Source organism: Platalea leucorodia (assembly GCF_965183815.1).
Source record: "Platalea leucorodia genome assembly, chromosome: 6".
Taxonomy (NCBI): domain Eukaryota; kingdom Metazoa; phylum Chordata; class Aves; order Pelecaniformes; family Threskiornithidae; genus Platalea; species Platalea leucorodia.
In genome coordinates this window covers 57,529,031-57,548,046 of record NC_138828.1, presented here as the reverse complement: position 1 = coordinate 57,548,046, position 19,016 = coordinate 57,529,031, and the positions used below count along the sequence as shown (strand labels likewise).

General features: G+C 39.0%; 1 protein-coding gene and 1 long non-coding RNA gene across 6 annotated transcripts in view; one reads left to right on the top strand and one right to left on the bottom strand.

Annotated features, from left to right (window-relative positions):
• Positions 1–19,016, top strand: part of SLAIN2 (SLAIN motif family member 2) — a 38,838-nt gene that overhangs the window by 15,063 nt on the left and 4,759 nt on the right. For 4 of the 5 annotated variants that reach the window (XR_014228521.1, XR_014228522.1, XM_082315342.1 and 1 more), the window contains exons 3-8: positions 2,258–2,422; positions 3,865–4,026; positions 5,265–5,624; positions 8,349–8,486; positions 13,555–13,632; positions 18,694–19,012. Coding sequence is in view for 3 of the 5 variants with exons in the window: in XM_082315342.1 (XP_082171468.1) it covers positions 2,258–2,422; positions 3,865–4,026; positions 5,265–5,624; positions 8,349–8,486; positions 13,555–13,632; positions 18,694–19,012 (1,222 nt within the window). In the remaining 2 variants the exon portion in view is untranslated. The remainder of the gene's footprint in view (positions 1–2,257; positions 2,423–3,864; positions 4,027–5,264; positions 5,625–8,348; positions 8,487–13,554; positions 13,633–18,693; positions 19,013–19,016) is intronic. The other variant, XM_082315344.1, reaches the window with a different exon arrangement.
• On the bottom strand, positions 8,940–12,864 carry LOC309592209. Its single transcript, XR_014228524.1, has 3 exons — positions 12,659–12,864; positions 10,636–10,790; positions 8,940–9,901 (listed from the first exon to the last, which is right to left on the bottom strand). It is a non-coding gene; the product is annotated as an uncharacterized lncRNA (long non-coding RNA).

Below are 19,016 nucleotides of genomic sequence, written 5' to 3'. Positions count from 1 at the left end.
ATGCATAGTTTCAATACTGTCATGCCTTGAAGAGAGTTTAGTTTCTAGCAGCTAGGTGAGCTGCAACTTAATCTAATCTAGATTTACATATCATAAAGTTTGGATCTCTAGCTTTCAGTTTAATGTTTTGCAATTGAATTTGTTCTTTGTTAAAATAGAGTTCTGTTTCGCATAAAATGCTTTCAGCAATGAAGGAATGGGTTTTACCAGAAGTGACCAAATTTTCTTTGGTTCCCACTTCCCCCATTGAAGTTCCATTTTCTATTATATTAAAGTGTAAATTTCTGAACAAAATAGTCATTTAAGTAACTATACAAATCATACACCTGGCAACTAGGAGAATTTCAGTATCGTACTGAAAATGTTTGCCAGTGGTTAAAATTAATCTGTAAATACTTTAGCATTGAAATACTTACAATAAATAGCAGAGGAAAGTATGCAGTTTTAGATCTTGTATTGTATATGGGGTTGAAGTCCATAGACATCAAAATCCCAAAGCATTAGAACAGGAGGTATACAGAAGGCAATAATCCTACAGTCAGTTTCCTTTATTGTGCCCAGTAGGTTTGTGGTAACCAGAAATATAAACAGAAGCATTTGCCACACTAATGGTTTTTCATTTTAGTGTATGCTTTGGGGAATTTTGTAGGTGGTATTGCTTAGTTCTGCGGTGCCGGTCTTGGGGTTACTGTTGAAACATTGTGTGATCTAGACAGGTATGTGAATTCTGGAGAGCTAGACTTCATGGTGTGCTCTGCTTTGTATGTAATCACGCGTAGGATGTACGTTACTGTAGCTTAGCTACTACTGTCTACTACAGAGTTGCTTCCCTCCTCCTTCCCAATGCCTGCATTGAACAGCTTGAAGAGATCATAGAATCATAGAATCGTTTAGGTTGGAAAAGACCCTTAAGATCATCAAGTCCAACCGTTAACCTATCTCTGCCAAGTCCACCACTAAACCATGTCCCTAAGCACTACGTCTACCCTTCTTTTAAATACCTCCAGGGATGGAGACTCAACCACTTCCCTGGGCAGCCTGTTCCAGTGCCTGACTGCCCTTTCAGTGAAGAAGTTTTTCCTTATATCCAACCTAAACCTCCCCTGGCGCAGCTTGAGGCTGTTTCCTCTTGTCCTGTCACTTGTTACTTGGGAGAAGAGACCAACCCCCACCTCGCTACAACCTCCTTTCAGGGAGTTGTAGAGAGCAAAAAGGTCTCCCCTCAGCCTCCTCTTCTCCAGGCTAAACAACCCCAGCTCCCTCAGCTGCTCCTCATAAGACTTGTTCTCCAGACCCTTCACCAGCTTTGTTGCCCTCCTCTGGACACGCTCCAGCACCTCAATGTCCTTCTTGTAGTTAGGGGCCCAAAACTGAACCCAGTACTCGAGGTGTGGCCTCACCAGTGCCGAGTACAGGGGCACTGTCACCTCCCTGGTCCTGCTGGCCACACTATTCCTGATAGAAGCCAGGATGCCATTTGCCCTCTTGGCCACCTGAGCACACTGCTGGCTCATGTTCAGGTGGCTGTCAACCAACACCCCCAGGTCCTTTTCTACCAGGCAGCTCTCCAGCCACTCCTCCCCCAGCCTGTAGCGTTGCCTGGGGTTGTTGTGACCCAAGTGCAGGACTCAGCTCTGAGCCTTGCTGAATCTCATACAGTTGGTCCCAGCCCAACGATCCAGCCTGTCCAGGTCCCTCTGCAGGGCCTTCCTGCCCTCCAGCAGATCGACACTCCCACCCAACTTGGTGTCATCTGCAAACTTACTGAGGGCACACTCGATCCCCTCATCCAGATCATCAGTAAAGATATTGAACAGGACCGGCCCCAACACTGAGCCCTGGGGAACACCACTCGTGACTGGCCGCCAACTGGATTTGAGTCCGTTAACCATCACTCTCTGGGCTTGGCCGTCCAGCCAGTTTTTAACCCAGCGCAGAGTGCACTTATCCAAGCTGTGAGCAGCCAGTTTCTCCAGGAGAATGCTGTGGGAGAAATCCATTGGTTGTAGTGATCTTAGATCTGATTTTTACAAGGAAAATATTTGTTGCTATCTTGTCTTGCCCTCTTCTCCCACTCTTTCCACAGTATGGTTGTATCTGAGACATGAAGAAATCAGTTGAAAAACTTCCTGGTGACTGAAATGTTCTACTTGAATTGTAAAGTAATTAAATCACACTGAAGATATCATCTAGTATTGTATTCATTTTTCACTGGTTCCCTCAGTGTAATTTGTCACTTTCCTCCTCTTTCGTACAGCTCTCAAGAGACAGAGTTTGTACAGCAGCCCTTTCAGTGCGGTCAGTTACGCAAGCTCCTATAGTCCAAATACTAGTAGCCCCTACAGCAGTGGTTTCAACTCTCCCTCCTCAACACCAGTGAAATCTGCTTTAGTGAAACAGCTCATACCTCCTGGTACCTCAGGTAAGTGTGTCTGGTCTCTCCCTTTCCCCTTCCTCCTCTTCCTTTCAAAAACGTGCTCAGGTAGATTACATTTGCATTGAACTAGAGTAAGAAAGACACCAAAAACCTGTCAGTCTCTTGTAGGGTGTTTGCATCATGCAGTACTTGAACTTTTTAGGAAAGGCTTTTTTACAGACTTTCTGACATGAGATAACGTTTAAAATGTTTTCTCTGGATGTCTGTGTTCCTAAGATCACTGATGTATGTTAGCAGTTAGGCCAAAACACGTAGTGTTAGTTCTGTGGAGTCCCAACATACCCAAGAGGCTTCTAGAATTGGCCCTGTAATTGACTGGGATATAAGTTGCATAGTAGGCGTTTAAAGATTAGGTGTTGGTAGTTGTAAAGTCTTTGCAACTACCCTAATACTTATTAAGTGAAAGATTTGGTATGCAATGTATCCATCAGTATGTCTGAGATGTGAACAATATAATCTAAGGAAGAAGCATGTGTTTTAATTAAAGGCATTCCTTGAGGCTTTGCAGTCATCAATGTAAACACTAACTTCTGGCAATGTTTTCTGCCATTATTCTGCACCATAGACACTTCATTTGCATCAGAAAAATTGATGCCTGGAACATAGCCCTACTCTGAAGTCAGAATGTTGGCTTATTATATATACTTTAACTCAAGTTAGCTTGCAGGAAGATGAAGAAACATTGCATTGAGAATCCAACTATCTGTAGTTTGCTGTGGACTTGTAAAGAGAAGCCTGCACTGCAGTAAATTCACCAGACCCATTACCCAGGTTTTGTTTTAATTTATGTAGCTCTGTTCTGCATTGTGTGCTACAGTGCTGTATCTGCCTGCAGGACAGAGAGATGAAATGTAACTGGCAATGGGGTGTCAGCCAGAAGGCCGCAAATGGGAAGTGTTTTTCTGGTACGTTATAGTTTAGCAAAGGTGTGTACATAGAATAGGTAGTATTTTCAGGTAAACTGTATTTTAAGCATTCCAAACTGAATCAGTATTCATTGGATCAGCAAGTCCTTATTGTCAAGAAAGAGATAGTCAAACCTACGTCTTACAAGGTAGTGTGCAGAGACAAGAATGAAAGCACAAATGGAACAGGTAGACAGTTGCTCTTTCTGTAAGAGCTGTGCAGACTTTGTAGCAGTTGAAATGTGGTACAGGTAGACCAGATTAACTGTCATTAATTTGTTTTGCCACCATTATAAAGTTGCTAATTTTTAGAAGGTAATAGCTAAGCTGTGCTTGTGTAAATTGTATTTTCAGCCTAGGATCTCAATCCAATATTTCAAATGGTCTGTCAGGCTCAGTGTCTCAGTCATAATCTGTTTTCAGATTGGTGGTTCTTTTACTAGGAAAGGAAATACAGCTTGCCTTTTTGCCCCCTCCTCCCTTTTTTTTAACATTTCCTATTACTTTATTTTCTTTCTATAGGTCACCTTAAAAGTTCAGCAGATAGAAATCCTCCAATAAGTCCACAATCGTCTCTGGACAGTGAATTAAGTGCATCCGAGATGGATGAAGACTCTATTGGGTCTAATTACAAGCTAAATGATGTTACAGATGTGCAAATTTTAGCACGAATGCAAGAAGAAAGTAAGTATTTTCCATCCTGAAAACAAAAGGGAGCAGTTGATCTTTTTTTATTGAATAAATGCAGTAGCACTTGCTTAGCAGGAATGGAAAAGGGATGTAGATTCTACTATGGATGTACAAATGTAGTTCTCCTGAGAAGGCTGGCTAAGGACTTCTGCCTCCAGGATAAGGAAAGGAAGTTGCTGTGCATAAGTATTCTTTAGGAACAAAAGAAATGCTAGAGAGAGTATGAATTTGTAGCATATAGTATGTGCTAAAAGGATGGTCATTAGACTGGACTACTGCCTGCCACCAGACTTCTCAGGAGATCTGTGCCTTCCCGATGTAATCCAGTCTTGTTGACATCAGTGCTTAAACCATTATTTAAATCACCAAAATGTAAACTCAATATGGCAAAGAATAGTGAAGAAAAGCACCTATGTAGATGTCTCTCTTTTATTATAGATTTAGTTGAGACTTACTGTCTTTGTCCCTTTGAGACTGGAGAAAGTGGTAGTAATTTCAGCTGTCTAACTAGGTGCTCTCCAGACTTCTTTGTTGCATATCCCTGTCAGTGGAAAAAAAAAACACAACCCCCCAATATATGTATATTCTTTTTTTCTAAATTATATACATGTACTACCCTATTATTATATTACATACACACAGATAGAAACGTACTTACACAAAAATAGGAATTTAAAAAGGATGAGATAAAGATAAAATAAATGCTATTTTAAATATATTATTATTTTAGTAGTAGTACAAAATTTTCTTCTTGCACCCCAGTGGATTGTTTTGCGTACACCCCACTTCGGAGACCACTGGTCTAACAACTCTAGTTTCTCTAGGGGTAGTTTATCATGTAGCTTTTTTGTTACGTTTACTAATACATTGCAAAAGACATTTCATTGTGGCTGGTATAATTGTTGTAGGATGTTACGTGATATCAAAATTAACGCGTAGCCTGTGTTGCTAGTATCCAGCCTGGGAGAGGAGATGAAGTAGTACACAACACACCTATACTGATAATTGCTGTAGTAGGAAAAGGAATGACCTCACCTACTTATTTCAAGACATTATCAGCTGGTAGATAACTATTTTGGTACTAATCTGGAATTAATTTAATGCCTCAAATAAAAGGAGTTAGGGTGAGCCAAATGTGAGTTTGAGCACTGGATAGATATTCGCATGCACTGTCTCTAGTTTGAACCATTTGTGGGCTGGAAGGAAGTACACAATGTTCTCATTGTTGCCAGGCCTCCGGCAAGAGTATGCAGCATCTGCTTCTCGGCGTAGTTCTGGTTCTTCTTGCAATTCTACAAGGCGAGGCACGTTCAGCGATCAGGAGCTCGATGCACAGAGTTTAGAAGATGAAGAAGATGGCACGCATCACGCAGTGCACCCTGCTGTTAACAGGTTCTCACCATCACCTCGCAGTTCTCCCTGGCCTTCACCAAAACAATCTCCAAGGAATTCACCTCGCTCCCGATCACCTGCTCGAAGCATAGAATACAGTAGAGTGTCACCCCAACCTATGATTAGCCGTTTACAGCAACCTCGTCTTTCGCTTCAAGGCCATCCTACAGATTTGCAGACTAGTAATGTCAAAAATGAAGGTAAAAAGCTCTGTCTCAAATTCATTACACAAGTAGTTGTGTAGTTCCTGTAAAGGATTTTGGTCAGTGTGCAGTGCTGAAACTATATGCCTGTGTGACATCATGGTTTAATCTCAGAGTTGTTGATGAAAAAGGAGAGGAAGCAAAGCTTAAAGTCTGCTGGGGAACACTTACAGTCAGATGAGTTGACAGGCTTATATTTATTTTAGATGTTATCCGGTCACTCTGGGTGTAACCGAGTTTCGTGGTGACCGAGTTCTATCTTTGGCAGGCAAATGCACTAAAATAAAGCAGAGCCCAAGGGAAACTATCATTCACCAGTAGGGTTAGGCCTTGCAGACAAAAGAATAAAATGCAGAGAAAGTAACTGTGGTCAGATAAGAGTAACATGGCAATTTATGCATGCCTGTCACCTGTGAGATAGCCAAATGCTTTCTTCTGGCAGTGCAGGACTCTGAACTCTCTGAGCATGAATACAGCCTTAAAAGTATTAGTACTCGAGTCATGCCTTTGTTCGATACTTTAGATGTCTCAAAGCTCTGCAAACTGCTGCGTAATAAAAAAATCTTGCAGTAAACTTGATACAATTAGACTATATTGGCATAGAACAAAACATCATATCCTGATATCATTTTCCATCTTGAATGTACTTTTTCCTGGTAGCAATCTGGCAGAAACTCCTTTAATTGGGCTGAATTTTTGCAAGCGTATTCCCATTTTAACAAATGTAGTTGTTATCTGGCAAATAAAATCTTAAATTCAGAAATAATATACATTTATATCTTAATATACATTAAGAATTCACCTTATTTTTTCACCTTTCAGGTAAGCTGGATGCAAAGTGTCTGCAGTAGAGATGATGTAGAAATGCATTTTTAAACAGTTTATTTTCTGGGTGGTTTTTACATCTAATATAGCAGAGAGGTCTGTGCCACTTACAGAATTTCATTGACTAAGAAATTTTAGAATTTTAATCAGGAAAATCAGTGTGCTAGGCTAGAGCTTTTGGGGAAGGTGATCCTGCAAATTTAATTAGCTATTCAAGAATATCTTTGGAAGAGTTAGCTTAAGTCTCATCTAGTAATAGTGGTTTGGGGAAGTTTTAGGTATATAGGAAAATGTACAACACAAAAGCTAATCAGTTATATTGTGACTTAGTTGAGAATTCCTTTCCCGTTCTTTTCTAGGGTTTCGTGAAAGTCTTAATGCATGCTAGATGAGTTACAACAAAAACATCCCATGAGAGGCAAGGTACCAAAAGCTGGTATCCCACATACCAGAGGGATCAAAACAGAGCATGTGATCATGTGTTTCTGAAACACTTCTAAGGAATTCTCTTGCGGTGGTTTTTGTGCAGCTGAATGGCTTGGATATTCAGAATTGATATAGCAGCAGCCAAGAAGAGTTGTTGGGGATTTTTTTTTTTCCCTCTCGAATGGTTAGAGGGAAATTTCGTTGACAGGGTTCAACAATGTACCAACTGCAATGCACACTACTAAGTGCAGAAAGTACACTTGTAGGAATATTAAGGCTATGAAGACTCTTTGTTTTCATCTTCAGTGCTTGTGCATGGTTAGCGTACTTCTTCCCTCCATCCCTCTACAGAATCAGGTTGGCCGCTCATCCTGACAAGGCATCTGCAGTCTTCTATCCAAAGTATGTCATCAACCCAGCTCTGCATGGGTTGGAGATACACAGAATGTCATTAGACTTGAGAGATATTTAATGGCATCTTTTTGTATTCTGTGAGCAATGGTACAAATTTTAGAAGATCCTTGAAGAACCAATATTAGCTGAATAGATAGTCAAGTCATATGTGAAAGATGAAGCATAACTGGACGCTTCAATAATTTTGAATGATGCCTGTGAAGAGTTTCTTTCCAAGTGGGTGGCTGTTATTTGTTGTATAATGTGCTGATATGAGACTGGGTAGTCCCAAAAATTGACTCAGGAAATTAATATGTGTTTTTAATCTTCAGGTAGGCATTCTATATTGTAAATAACTTTCTAGGTAAAGACTTCAAAAAGTGTGCAAAACTGCAAATTCAGTGCCTCCATAACGGTAGAACAAAACCCAGAGAATCATAATCCAGATATGTTTCAATTTTAAAACACACTATGCTGGACTTTTTACACCACAAGTGAAAAATGTACATTCTTGCTTTTTTATATAAATATTTTGTATATGATGGATCTGAGAATAATATAGAACTTTAATTCAAGATAATGGAAGAACTGTAATGTAACAAAATATACTTTTAAATTTGCAGTGTAGTTTTATATGGCTAATATTTTGTGTCAGTTAGATTTGGGGTTCAACTATGGGTTCATAACCTGAACTTTCATATAATCACAGAATGCTTTGGGATGGAAGGGACCTTTACAGGTCATCTAGTCCAACCCCCCCTGCAATGGGCAGGGACATCTTCAACTAGATCAGGTTGCTCAGAGCCCCATCCAGCCTGGCCTTGAATGTTTCCACGGATGGGACGTCTGCCGCCTCTCTGGGCAACCCGTTCCAGTGTTTCACCACCCTCGTTGTGAAAGATTTTTTCCTTGCGTTCAGTCTAAATCTACCCTCCTTTAGTTTAAAACCATTACGCCTTGTCCTGTCGCAGCAGGCCTTGCTAAAAAGACTATCCCCATCTTTTTGTAGGCCCCCTTTAAGTATTAACTTTGTCTGGCATCAGACTACATGTGGTATTTTTGTATTGTTTCATGCAGAAAAACTAAGGCGTAGTCTTCCAAACCTGTCCAGGACATCTAACATCCAAGCTGAGTCTGTGAAAAACAGCAGAAGTGACTCAAACTTCCAAGTGCCAAATGGAGGAATACCTCGCATTCAACCTCAAGCCTCAGCCAGTAAGTACCTTTAGTGACATTTCAGTGTATATTTCAGAATTAAGTGATGGTACTCAGCTGTCTTCCAGTTTTATGGCAAAGACAAACATTGCATGTCACACTGGAGATGCTAATCTTGATTTTTAATCATATCTGTGTGAAAAACTCCTTTTTTGGTACACAAAATCTGGTACGGAGTATATTCAAAGAATTCCCCATCTATTATTAAGGTACCATTCATGGTTTCCTAACAGCATATGTAAAAGTACTATAGTATAAATACAGTAGTGTTACACATTTCAGAAACCATTTCTTTTCTGTGATTTACAGAAGGTGTAGTGCTTTGTACTGTTGAATTTTATTTTCAGACTACAAAAACTTACTAGGCTATGAAAATACTTACCTAGATGATGTTTATTGCTTTTTTTTAAATAGTGAAACCTCATCTGAAATCATTCATGCAAGTTTAACCTTTGTTTGCAGTTTATTTTCTTCTTTTGTTTTGTCACCTGGAAATTATATATTCAGTTGCAGACTTTATTTACTTTTTTTAAGTGTCGGTATTTCTCAGAAAAGGTTTGGGTGAACCTATGTCCCATGAAACAAACTAGCCCATTGCTGGGCGAGTGGCTGCTAGTTTGTCCAAAAGCGAACTACTGATGTGAGAACGCTGCTAATCTCACAAGTCTCTTAAAAATGGTGACCTTAAAGAAGCCAAAGCAAATGAAACTTAAATATTCACTGCTTCTTTATGTGTCAATATTGACAGTTCCTGTTGTTTAAATGTTTCCTGACCATTTTACTTTAAAACAAGTTTCAGAATTAATAATCTTGTGTGACATTTTCAAGGGGAGAACACATTATGAATATTATGTGTAGAGCTTTGAACTATAAAAGCTCTGTGATAAAAGTTCATCGGTAATCTAAATACTTGGCAGGAAATGTAATATTTGTGAATGAAACAAATTTTCTTTTTTACCCATTGAACAGTAAAGGCATACTGGCATACCTAGCTGGCCTTGTGAACTAGTCCTTTCAAAACAGTGTGTTAATGCAACCAAATACAGTTAAATACAGAATAAGGAATACAGACCACGCCAATGACTACAAGATTTCTATCTTTGTAGTGACTCAGACCAGATGTAAGGGTTGTGCGGACAGTCAGTCCCAGCTGTGTGATACTGTAGCCAAACAAGTTAATGTGACCTTGTGATTGTTCATATGGGTTACCTCTGCATCTTTTCACCTTGCCCCCTTCTTCCAGCCTTCACAAATGCTCAGAAGGTGGGAAGTACAATTGAAATGGCATGTGTGTAGTTCAAATGCAGGACTGTCATCTGTTAGGCATGCTTCTCAAACTATAAAGCATTTAGAGCAGTTGGATACCAGCTCTCCGACTGTGTTATTTTTGTGATGGGAAGAATAATCAAAATGACCTAAAAGAAAATGAAGGAAAAAATATTTTTAGTAAATATCTGTACAGATTTTATTTGGTGCTTTAAAATTGAGTGAACTGGGAAAGGAAGAACACAGAGGGCAGCTTCGTTGGTTAGAAGGTTGTTTCCAGTATTAAAAGTATATACACAGTGAAACTTTATGGAAAGATCAGACAGTAGAAGTCTCGATATTCAATATTTAGTGAGTTACTTCATTGCAGGAGCCAAAGTAGCGTGACTTATGTTTATACATATATAATTTCTTTCAACTTGTGGATGGATTGTGAATCACAGAAATTATTAGGTAAATTTGCTTGCCTTTCATGGAAATCTTTCCCCAAACGTGAACGACTCTAGACGAACTTACATTCAAATGTAAGTTAAGTATCATTAATAAAGCCCAGATTTCTAGCTTTTACAGTTTCCCTGCTCTTACAGATGTTTGTCAGAGTCTTGCTATTGACAATCGTAAAACGGTTTGTGTATGAAGTCAATGAGTAAGTATCTTTGCTTAGTCTGGATTTAAAAATTTTCTGCAAAACTGTACATTGTATAAAAATTTCCAGAATTGTGTCCTTTTTATTGTATACTTTTTGTTTTATTGGTTTTATATTTTGTCACCTTGCACAAAGCACTGTTAAATTGCAGCCAATTTTTGTTTTCCCTTGGCAATGACTTCTGGGTCTTGGGATTCAAAGCTTCCTCATATACCTGCTAGTTTTGCATGAGCTTACCTTTGCAAGGATGCTGGCTTGCCACCCGAGGTCACTACTTTTCTCCTTGTCAAAGATCTGCTGTTCATAATTTACTTGCACATTTGCTGTGGCTGCGATACTGAACTTGCTATGGTTGCTGGCATTCGAAAATGAGTTAGGAATCCAGTAAGTTTCTGAAAAGACAATTCCTGTTATGGTTACGTAGGCAAATTGTACATGCTTGCTTAAAGAGTAGAGGGAAGATACTAATAATATGTTTAGAAGTACAACTGTAAAACATAAAAACATTTGGCATTTTAAGTTTTAGCTGTAATGTTCTGAAAAATCCAAATTCTTTTCGAAAAGAGATTGAGTGAATTAAATAGTAGTTGTAACTATTAGAATCTTAATTTACATCTGGTTCTCCATGCCGTTATGCAGAAAGTACTTTTTTTATATGAAAGCTATTAAATATTTCACCTTAAAACACTGGAAGATACAGTAATACTTGTGTTCTCCAAGGAATAGGTATCTTTTAGACTTTCAAGTGTTAGAATGACAGGAAGTCTCTGTATTTGCGTCCTACACCACACAGATTGTGCAAAGCTGTAGAACTTCCAGGGTGGCTTCCACACAGGAGCTACGTGCTTTCTAGTGGATTGTGCGTGATACTTTTGTACTTATCTGGCACTGTTAGCACATGAATGTTAAATCTTTAAGCAGAGTTAAATATAATACTTTTTCAAAGAGCTGAGCTCTAGCTTGTTCAAACTATCAGTAAAGTAACTAGTCTGCTTGCCAAGATCCAGCCGCTTGGCATGTTCAGAGTAAAAGAAGAAAGGATATGTTTTGAGGAAACAGAGTATTCCAGTGAGGTTGATGAGAAGTAAATATAACTACGTGTGTTCAGCATGCACCATTTGTGACAGGTAATGTAATAGCATACAGAGCGCTTCAGGAGCAGCAAATAGTGTGGATAAGCATGCACGCCATGCTTATCTCAAACTGCATGTTTCCTCGGCATTGCTCGAATTGCACTGCCTGAAGTTCTTTTCAGTGATTCAGTGCACATAATTGTTTAGCTATTGAGTCTCTATTTCCTGGAGTCTCCATTGAGAAGGAAGGAATTTGACATACACATTTTTTAACTCCATTCCCTATCATCCCACACCTCTGACTCGCAAGTAGTGTAAATAATGATAGGGGAAGAAACTTAGTGCGATGTGCAGTAGCATGTTTAAATTCAACTGAATGAATTAGGGCAAACTAAATTCAAGATCATAAAAATGAAGGAAGAAGCTGTTCTTGATTTTGTGTGGTATAACAAAAACACTGATTCAGTAAAAAATGGTGTAATGGAATACTTGTGGACAGAAACACTCTGGCCAGCGGTCTGCCTCGCTAAATTCCTAGGAATTGTGCTCATTTTTAAACATCTTACTGTGCTTTATTGGCTGTTTATGGGTATGCCTTAAAAAATGTTTATAGCAAGACCATGTGCCAGAAGTTGAGTAAGAATTGCATATTGCCACATGCTTTTTTGCATTAGATTCTAGTTGGTAGAAGGAATAGTTTATTTTATTCTTAATAGGCACAAGCAGCATTTTATCATGTTTATAAACACTTTAATTCCTTTTTGCTGTTTGTTGAAAATGACAGGTTTTAGTTATTAAGACTAAAATGAATTGACCACCTAGTCATAATTTCAGAATGAAGGTAAAATACATGATGAACTTCTTTTATAGTTCACAAAATATTGTGAATTTTGCACTGACTGAAGGATAGGAAAAGTGATGGCGATTATTATATGCTATCAAGTTTAGAAAAGGATTAACTAATATTATTAGGATTCTAATTGCTCTTTCCCTACCTTCTTTATAGCGATATTCACCAATTGGTGATAGGATTACTGAGCTTTCTTACTCAGGGTCAGGATCTTTATGCGCAGCTGTTCCCCCATCTTTCTTCCTTCTCACTATGGAAATAAGCCTTGCTAGTACAATCAGTTTTATGCTGGTATAAAACTCCATACACTGAGGTGAGCAGAGATGTTTATTCATACCTTATCATTCTAAGAAGCCTTCCTGTAGGCAGAGCTTTATTTCATTGACTACTTTCCCTTCCCCTCTTAAATACGCTGTGGTGAAAACACGCTGAGTCGATGCGTTCCTTCTGGCAATAGGTAATGCTCTCCGTGCCAAGATTCTGCAGCTCTTGGAACATTGGCTTCTCTCTTGGTAACTGGTAGGTAGTGAGGTCATTTCAAGGCAGTATCAACCCTCCAACATTACTAGAAAAAAGGCAGGACATAAGAGCAGTAAAAACTGTTTTTTGTCATGCTGTCTAGATGCTGACAGCTGGTAATTCTTGGCGTTATGTCTTCGTTTTGAGTCCTCTTGCATACCTTTTGAGGGGAAAAAAACCCCAGACATCTCTCAAAATGGCTTATGTTTGCATAAGTGAAAAATAAAACTTTTTTATATGATGAGCACATTTAGACAAAGATTTATGCTTTTGTATAGTGTTAGAATATTTTTTTGAAAACTCCTTTAAAATGAAAAGTTTAGTCTTGCTAGGTCAAATATGACAGTTTAATTTTCATCTTCGTATCTAATCTTGCACTCATTGCTGTAGCATGTTTGCTAGGTGGCTTGTTCTCCCTTTGGTGTATTAATTTTTTTTTGCCTTTCTGGGCTTTTTGCCCTGCAAGAAGCTTTACTCTTACAGAATCTGCGCGTTTTGCACTGCAAAATTTCTGACACGCTCCTCTGTAACTCTTTGCCATTAAGAGCCAGCACCATTTAAAAAACCCCATCACTTCCAGAGTCATAATAGCTTTTGAGTGTTTTACTCACTCTGTTCCTTGATGCTTCACAAGTGGATGCAATTCTGAAATTCCCAGTAAACTTAATTTTCTTATCTTCTTAGACAAATATAACACTTCTTGTCTTTCAACAGCTCTGCAAAGGCAGAAAAATTTGCCTCGTGCTGCCTTCAAAACCAAACAGTTTCTTCAAACTCCATCTACAAAAGGAGGTAATTAACCTACAACCTCTTATCAAGCTCCAGCAAATCTCAGATAATTGTTTACCTGCATTAAATCTCACACATTCTAGATTCATCAAATTGCTGTTGCATGTCGAGATTAACCAAGTGGTCCTTGCTGTAACAAATTATATAGCATTTTGGTCTAAACATTAAAAAAACAAATGTGCATCATGTAGGAAAAGTATTGGATTTTGAGATAAAATCCAAGGATTGGTGACTTCTAGCGCTAATCAGGAAATCAGGATTAGAAAAGTAGACTCCTGAATCCATATTCATTAGGGCTACATTTGGATAGGAATTTTTAAAATTGTAAAATACAGGTTTTTAAAACAAAAGCTGTAAAAAAATTTTCGTTTTTTGATTGTGAAAAAAATATACAGACAAGTGAAAGTATCGCCCTTTGTGCTGGAAACAAAAGCTCATGAGTTTATCCTTGAAAAGATGAGCATAGAATGTCAACTAGTTTTGCGCATGCATGCATGCCTGCGCTTTCTCTTCCTCTCAAAACTGGAAGATTAACACCAACATAAGAGTAATTTAGATTTGTATTTTTTTTCTCAAGGAATTAGACTATTTTATGTAATATTCCAGTTTGCTAATGGCTGAAGCTGGCTTCTTTTTGAGAAGAAAATTAAATATGTTGAGTCTCTAATACAATTAGACAAGTTTTAACTGATTTTTAATTCATTCTGGCAGCCTTGTATGTGACACTGCCTCAATTTCACTACTAAGATAAAACAAGTTCATGATTTTGGTTTTAAGCATAGTTGGTTCTGTTGTCTGTTACAATCTAGAAGATCTCATTTTAAAGATCATATTTCACTTGAGACCAATTCATAAGCTCGATATACGCTAGAATCTTTTAAGGATTGTGAGAGTCCTTTGTGCAGATACTGAGGGTGGCTGACAAAATGCACGCGTTTCTCTCAGTGGTTTAACAACACTGACTTCTTTGAGTCAGCTTCATTCCATGCAGGAAGTTTTAGCAAAGTATAATGACTTTGAAACAGATTCACATGGCTTAATAGGAGGTCTCTAACAGTCTTCATAATATTTCATACCAAATGGAAAGAAGTTCTCTCAATGTTCTGCTTTGGCATAAGACCGCCATCTCGATTCTTCGGCAAAGCTTTCCGTGCTGTCTTTCCAGTTGGCCATGCCTTCACCTTCATCTGTGTGTCTGGAACACTTATTAGGTCGATGGCCTAGTCTGGAGCTGTGGAAATGTACAGAAAATTAACTTCTCTTTGAGTTTATATAATTTGTAAAATTTTATTAAACCTTAGAGAATGAGGGACCGAGTATGTTGCACCACCAGTTACGTACTCCAGCTTATAGTTGCTGTCATTCCTCACTGCAAATGCAGACCCAACATGTCCTTTTCAGTTATTTGCTATTTTATAGTCCTTGATGTGTTGATTTTCTTGCTTCTGATCCGAGATTCTCACAAGTATAGAAGCATTGCGCAGTAGTGAAACAAGACTTTTGTTTCAAAAGAATAAAAAATTATGAGCAACAATTGGGTTTAGTTTCTTAAAATACTGTTCATTACATAGCTTGACACCTTTCACACACGGACATTGGCTTTTTTTTTTACCATTTTGTGTAAAACAGTTCAAAATACATTCAAATAACTCTTTACCTCACTGTAACAGATTTCCTAAGGCTTATATAGCAATCCAGTGTCAGTCAGATCACAGAATCATAGAATGGTTTGGGTCATCTAATCCAGCCCCCCTGCGATGAACAGGGACATCTGCAACTAGATCACGTTGCTCAAAGCCCTGTCCAGCCTGACCTTGAACGGGTCCCCAGGGATGGGCACCTACAACCTCTGGGCAACACGTTCCAGTGTTTCACCGCCCTCCTCGTAAAAAACTGCTTCCTTACATCTAGTCTGAATCTACCCTCTTTTAGTTTAAAGCTATCGCCCCTTGTCCGACCGCTACAGGCCCTACTAAAAGTCTGTCCCCATCTTTCTTATAAGCCCCCTTTAAGTACTGAAAGGCAGCAGTAAGGTCTCCCTGGAGCCTTCTCTTCTCCAGACTGAACGACCCCAACTCTCTCAGCCTGTCCTCCCAGGAGAAGTGTTCCATCCCTCTTCATCCCCTTTTTGTGGCCCTCCTCTGGAGTTGCTCCAACAGGTCCATGTCTGTCTTGTACTGAGATGACAGAACAGTTTCTTAATTCCCATTGTTTTACCTTATCTGTCCTTTCGCGTCAGTCTGAATCATCTCATCACGATGGTTATGATTTAACAACTGCGTCGGAATTGATTCTGGTTTCAAGTTGGTGCGCAGCAGCTGGCCTTGGGGTGCAAGCCAGATAACTTCACAGCATCCTGCTTGGCCAGGTGGGCATCTCTTGCTCCCTGCCCACAATCCAGGACAGAATCCAGAGAGGGTGGGAAATCTAAATGTCGTGACTGCACAGTGCCATTTATTTTTATTGTTGTCAGATGTTTTAATTGTAGTTGGTTCTAGTTGTTGAGATGGAGTTGCGTAAAGTTGTTAAGCACTACCCGTACACGTTTACGTGTTTTTATTAAACATGGATCAGCTCAGTGCTGCACATGGGTATACAATTATCAAATAGTCTTTGACTAAGGCAGCACCTCGCTCTTTGTGATCCTGTCTTACAAATAGGCCAAACTGGCTTTTGTTACATATCCAAAACTGCTGTAAGACAAAATTCTTTATATGTAGAGCAGAATTATTAGGCAGTTCACCAGAGATTGCATCATGTGGACTGCTTCGGAGCTCACAGCACATTGGAAAACAATTTGTTCCTTTATGTACAAGAATGAACGCAGCTCTCAGCAATGTCTACAATGCTGAGCTGACAGGAAACGTTTTATGAATTGACAGCTCAAGTTGGAAGCATGGTAAAATATGGTCAACAGAAAACCGGAGAGAATGGAGGGGACTAATTTACTGGATGCTTACTTTCACTGGGAACGTGACAAGCTTTCTTCAGTTACAACTTTTCATTGCTTCTATTCGGTACCTAAAAACCTTTTCCCTGTTGTGCCTATAAGAGACCCAAAGCTATATTCAGTCTTTATACACTGGCATTGCTCTGTTGGTCAGCTGCTAACATGATGCTGTATTCGTGTTCCAAGCAGGTGTTGTAACGAGAAGTTTCGTGGTCAGAGCTCCCTATGTTTACACTGTAGAATCACTTGGAAATTCTTCAGATTCAATTGCACCAATGTTACAGGCAATGTCACATTTTTAAAACTTCTAATACGTAATCTGTCCTAGTCCTAGGAGCACTTCGCTGCTGCTCTTGTCCAGTCATTCTGCTGTTAATGCTTTCCTTAATACATCCTCTGGCTTGACGCCAAGGTTTTTATTTTAAGGGTTTTTATTTATTCTCCTTGCTACTTACCAGCTGTCATGTATTGTTAACATCTCTGCCACCCTTTTGTCAGCTTTTCCCATGAGTGGCTTCATGCTGTGTTTGATATTGCTATCAGTGGAAAGGCCCTCTTGGATAATCCAGAAAGGAATCAAATCCACTTCACATCTGCAGTGAGGCACATAATAATCTTCCTAGACATCCCCTGTAAGGAATGGCTTCAAAATACAACCTGAAAACCACTGCTTCCTCTGTATCCCATTTAGGATGTCCCGTTCCTGTTGGTACTCGTCCCTTCTCTCACTCCTCCATGCTCTTAGTGGATCTACCTTGTAAAATGATTATAAAAGCTATGTGAAGGATCATCTTCTTTATGTACAACATCTGTCAAAGAGGAGTCAACTTTGGTTTCTGTGTAAAAGAGTTTGTTTAGTGGAAGAAAGAATAGTTCATGCAAATTCACTAAATGTAAATGTGATTTTGTTTTCTTTCCTGATTGTTGACTGTTACTGACCTACCCTAACCAGTTTGAAAAGCTAGTGAAATATCATTTAATTATTAAGATGATGGATTAGTTTAAGTATTCTGTTTAGTGATACATTATGCATATTTTGTAAATATTTCTCATACTCCTGAAGAATTGTGCTTAAGGTTTGGCATTATCAAAGAACCGTTGAATCGTCTTTTTGTCAGTATTTTTGCTGTGAGGATCTGTTGTCATTCACTGCTAGCTGTCTACTAAAATTCAGAAGCAACTCCTGAGTATATAATAAATAAGAATTATTGCTGTTGCATTAATAGCATTGAGTAAAATAGATATATTGTACAAAAATAAATTGGTAGTGGAGTACATTTGCATGTGCACCTTGTTGTGCAGACAGTGTGCTGTATTGTAAGTCTAAGCCTCTACATGGATTTTCACTGGCTTCTTAACCTTTCCCAGAAAGGACTTGAGAAGGACCTATAGTTTACATACTAACTTAGATACAAAGTGTTTGAATTCAGATATTAGTTATACTGATAATTTAGATAATGTTTGTAAAAAGAGGAAGGCTATAAATTGTATAGTTGTCTGGTTTAAGTTACATAGCAGCACCTTAATCTCTTTGGGGTTGGCTGACCCTATCTTTTTTTCCCCCATCAGCCAATAAATCTGGGACATGACCATATCTTTAGGTGAATTCTAATTCAAAGGATTTGGTTAAAAAGAAGAGCATAAAAGAAACATTAAGATGCTCTTTGCTCAGAATTTCATCTTTGAAAGCTGAAACACACTTTGAATCTATTTAAGGACGGTATCGCACTAGAATCCTGTATTCTTCAACGTGTTCTTTCAGGGATGGGAGTTAGGTTCACGGGTTTCTGAAGCAGGTAAATTTCTTTTTAACAGATATATTCTCTTCTGTTTCTTCTGACTTGACTGATATAACACTTAGAGCCTTACTAGTATTACTTACAAATCCAGATAAGTAAATATTTGCAGTAAGCAAATGGGGCATTAGAGTTACGATATCGAAAACACATGGAAAAGAGGACATCTGAATTCCTGTTTCTCATTGCTGCTTGATTGGCTGTATTCCATTATACATTCCATATTGTTTGAATTTTCACATAAAATAATTTCCTGGTTTTAATTTCAGTTGTACTGTAACTTAAGCTTGAAAGTAACTTCTGTATTTTATTTTCCAGTACCTTCTTCAAGTAAATTCCGCTCACCTGCAGCACCGTCTCCCCTAGCTCTCCGACAACCAGTGAAAGCATTTAGTAACCATGGACCTGGTTCAGTTGCTTCTCCAGAAGCCACCCAGCTGACACACAGCAGTTCTTCACCAGGGCCTCTTGCAGCCCAGAGTTCAGGCTTGCCAAGCCCTGCCAGCGGTATTAACAGTACTACTCTTACCAGACCGGCAGGGACAGCAGGGATGAGGAGTGGTTTGCCCAGACCCAGTGCCCCTTCTGCAGGGGGCATCCCAGTGCCTCGTAGCAAACTTGCACAGCCTGTTCGCAGGTGA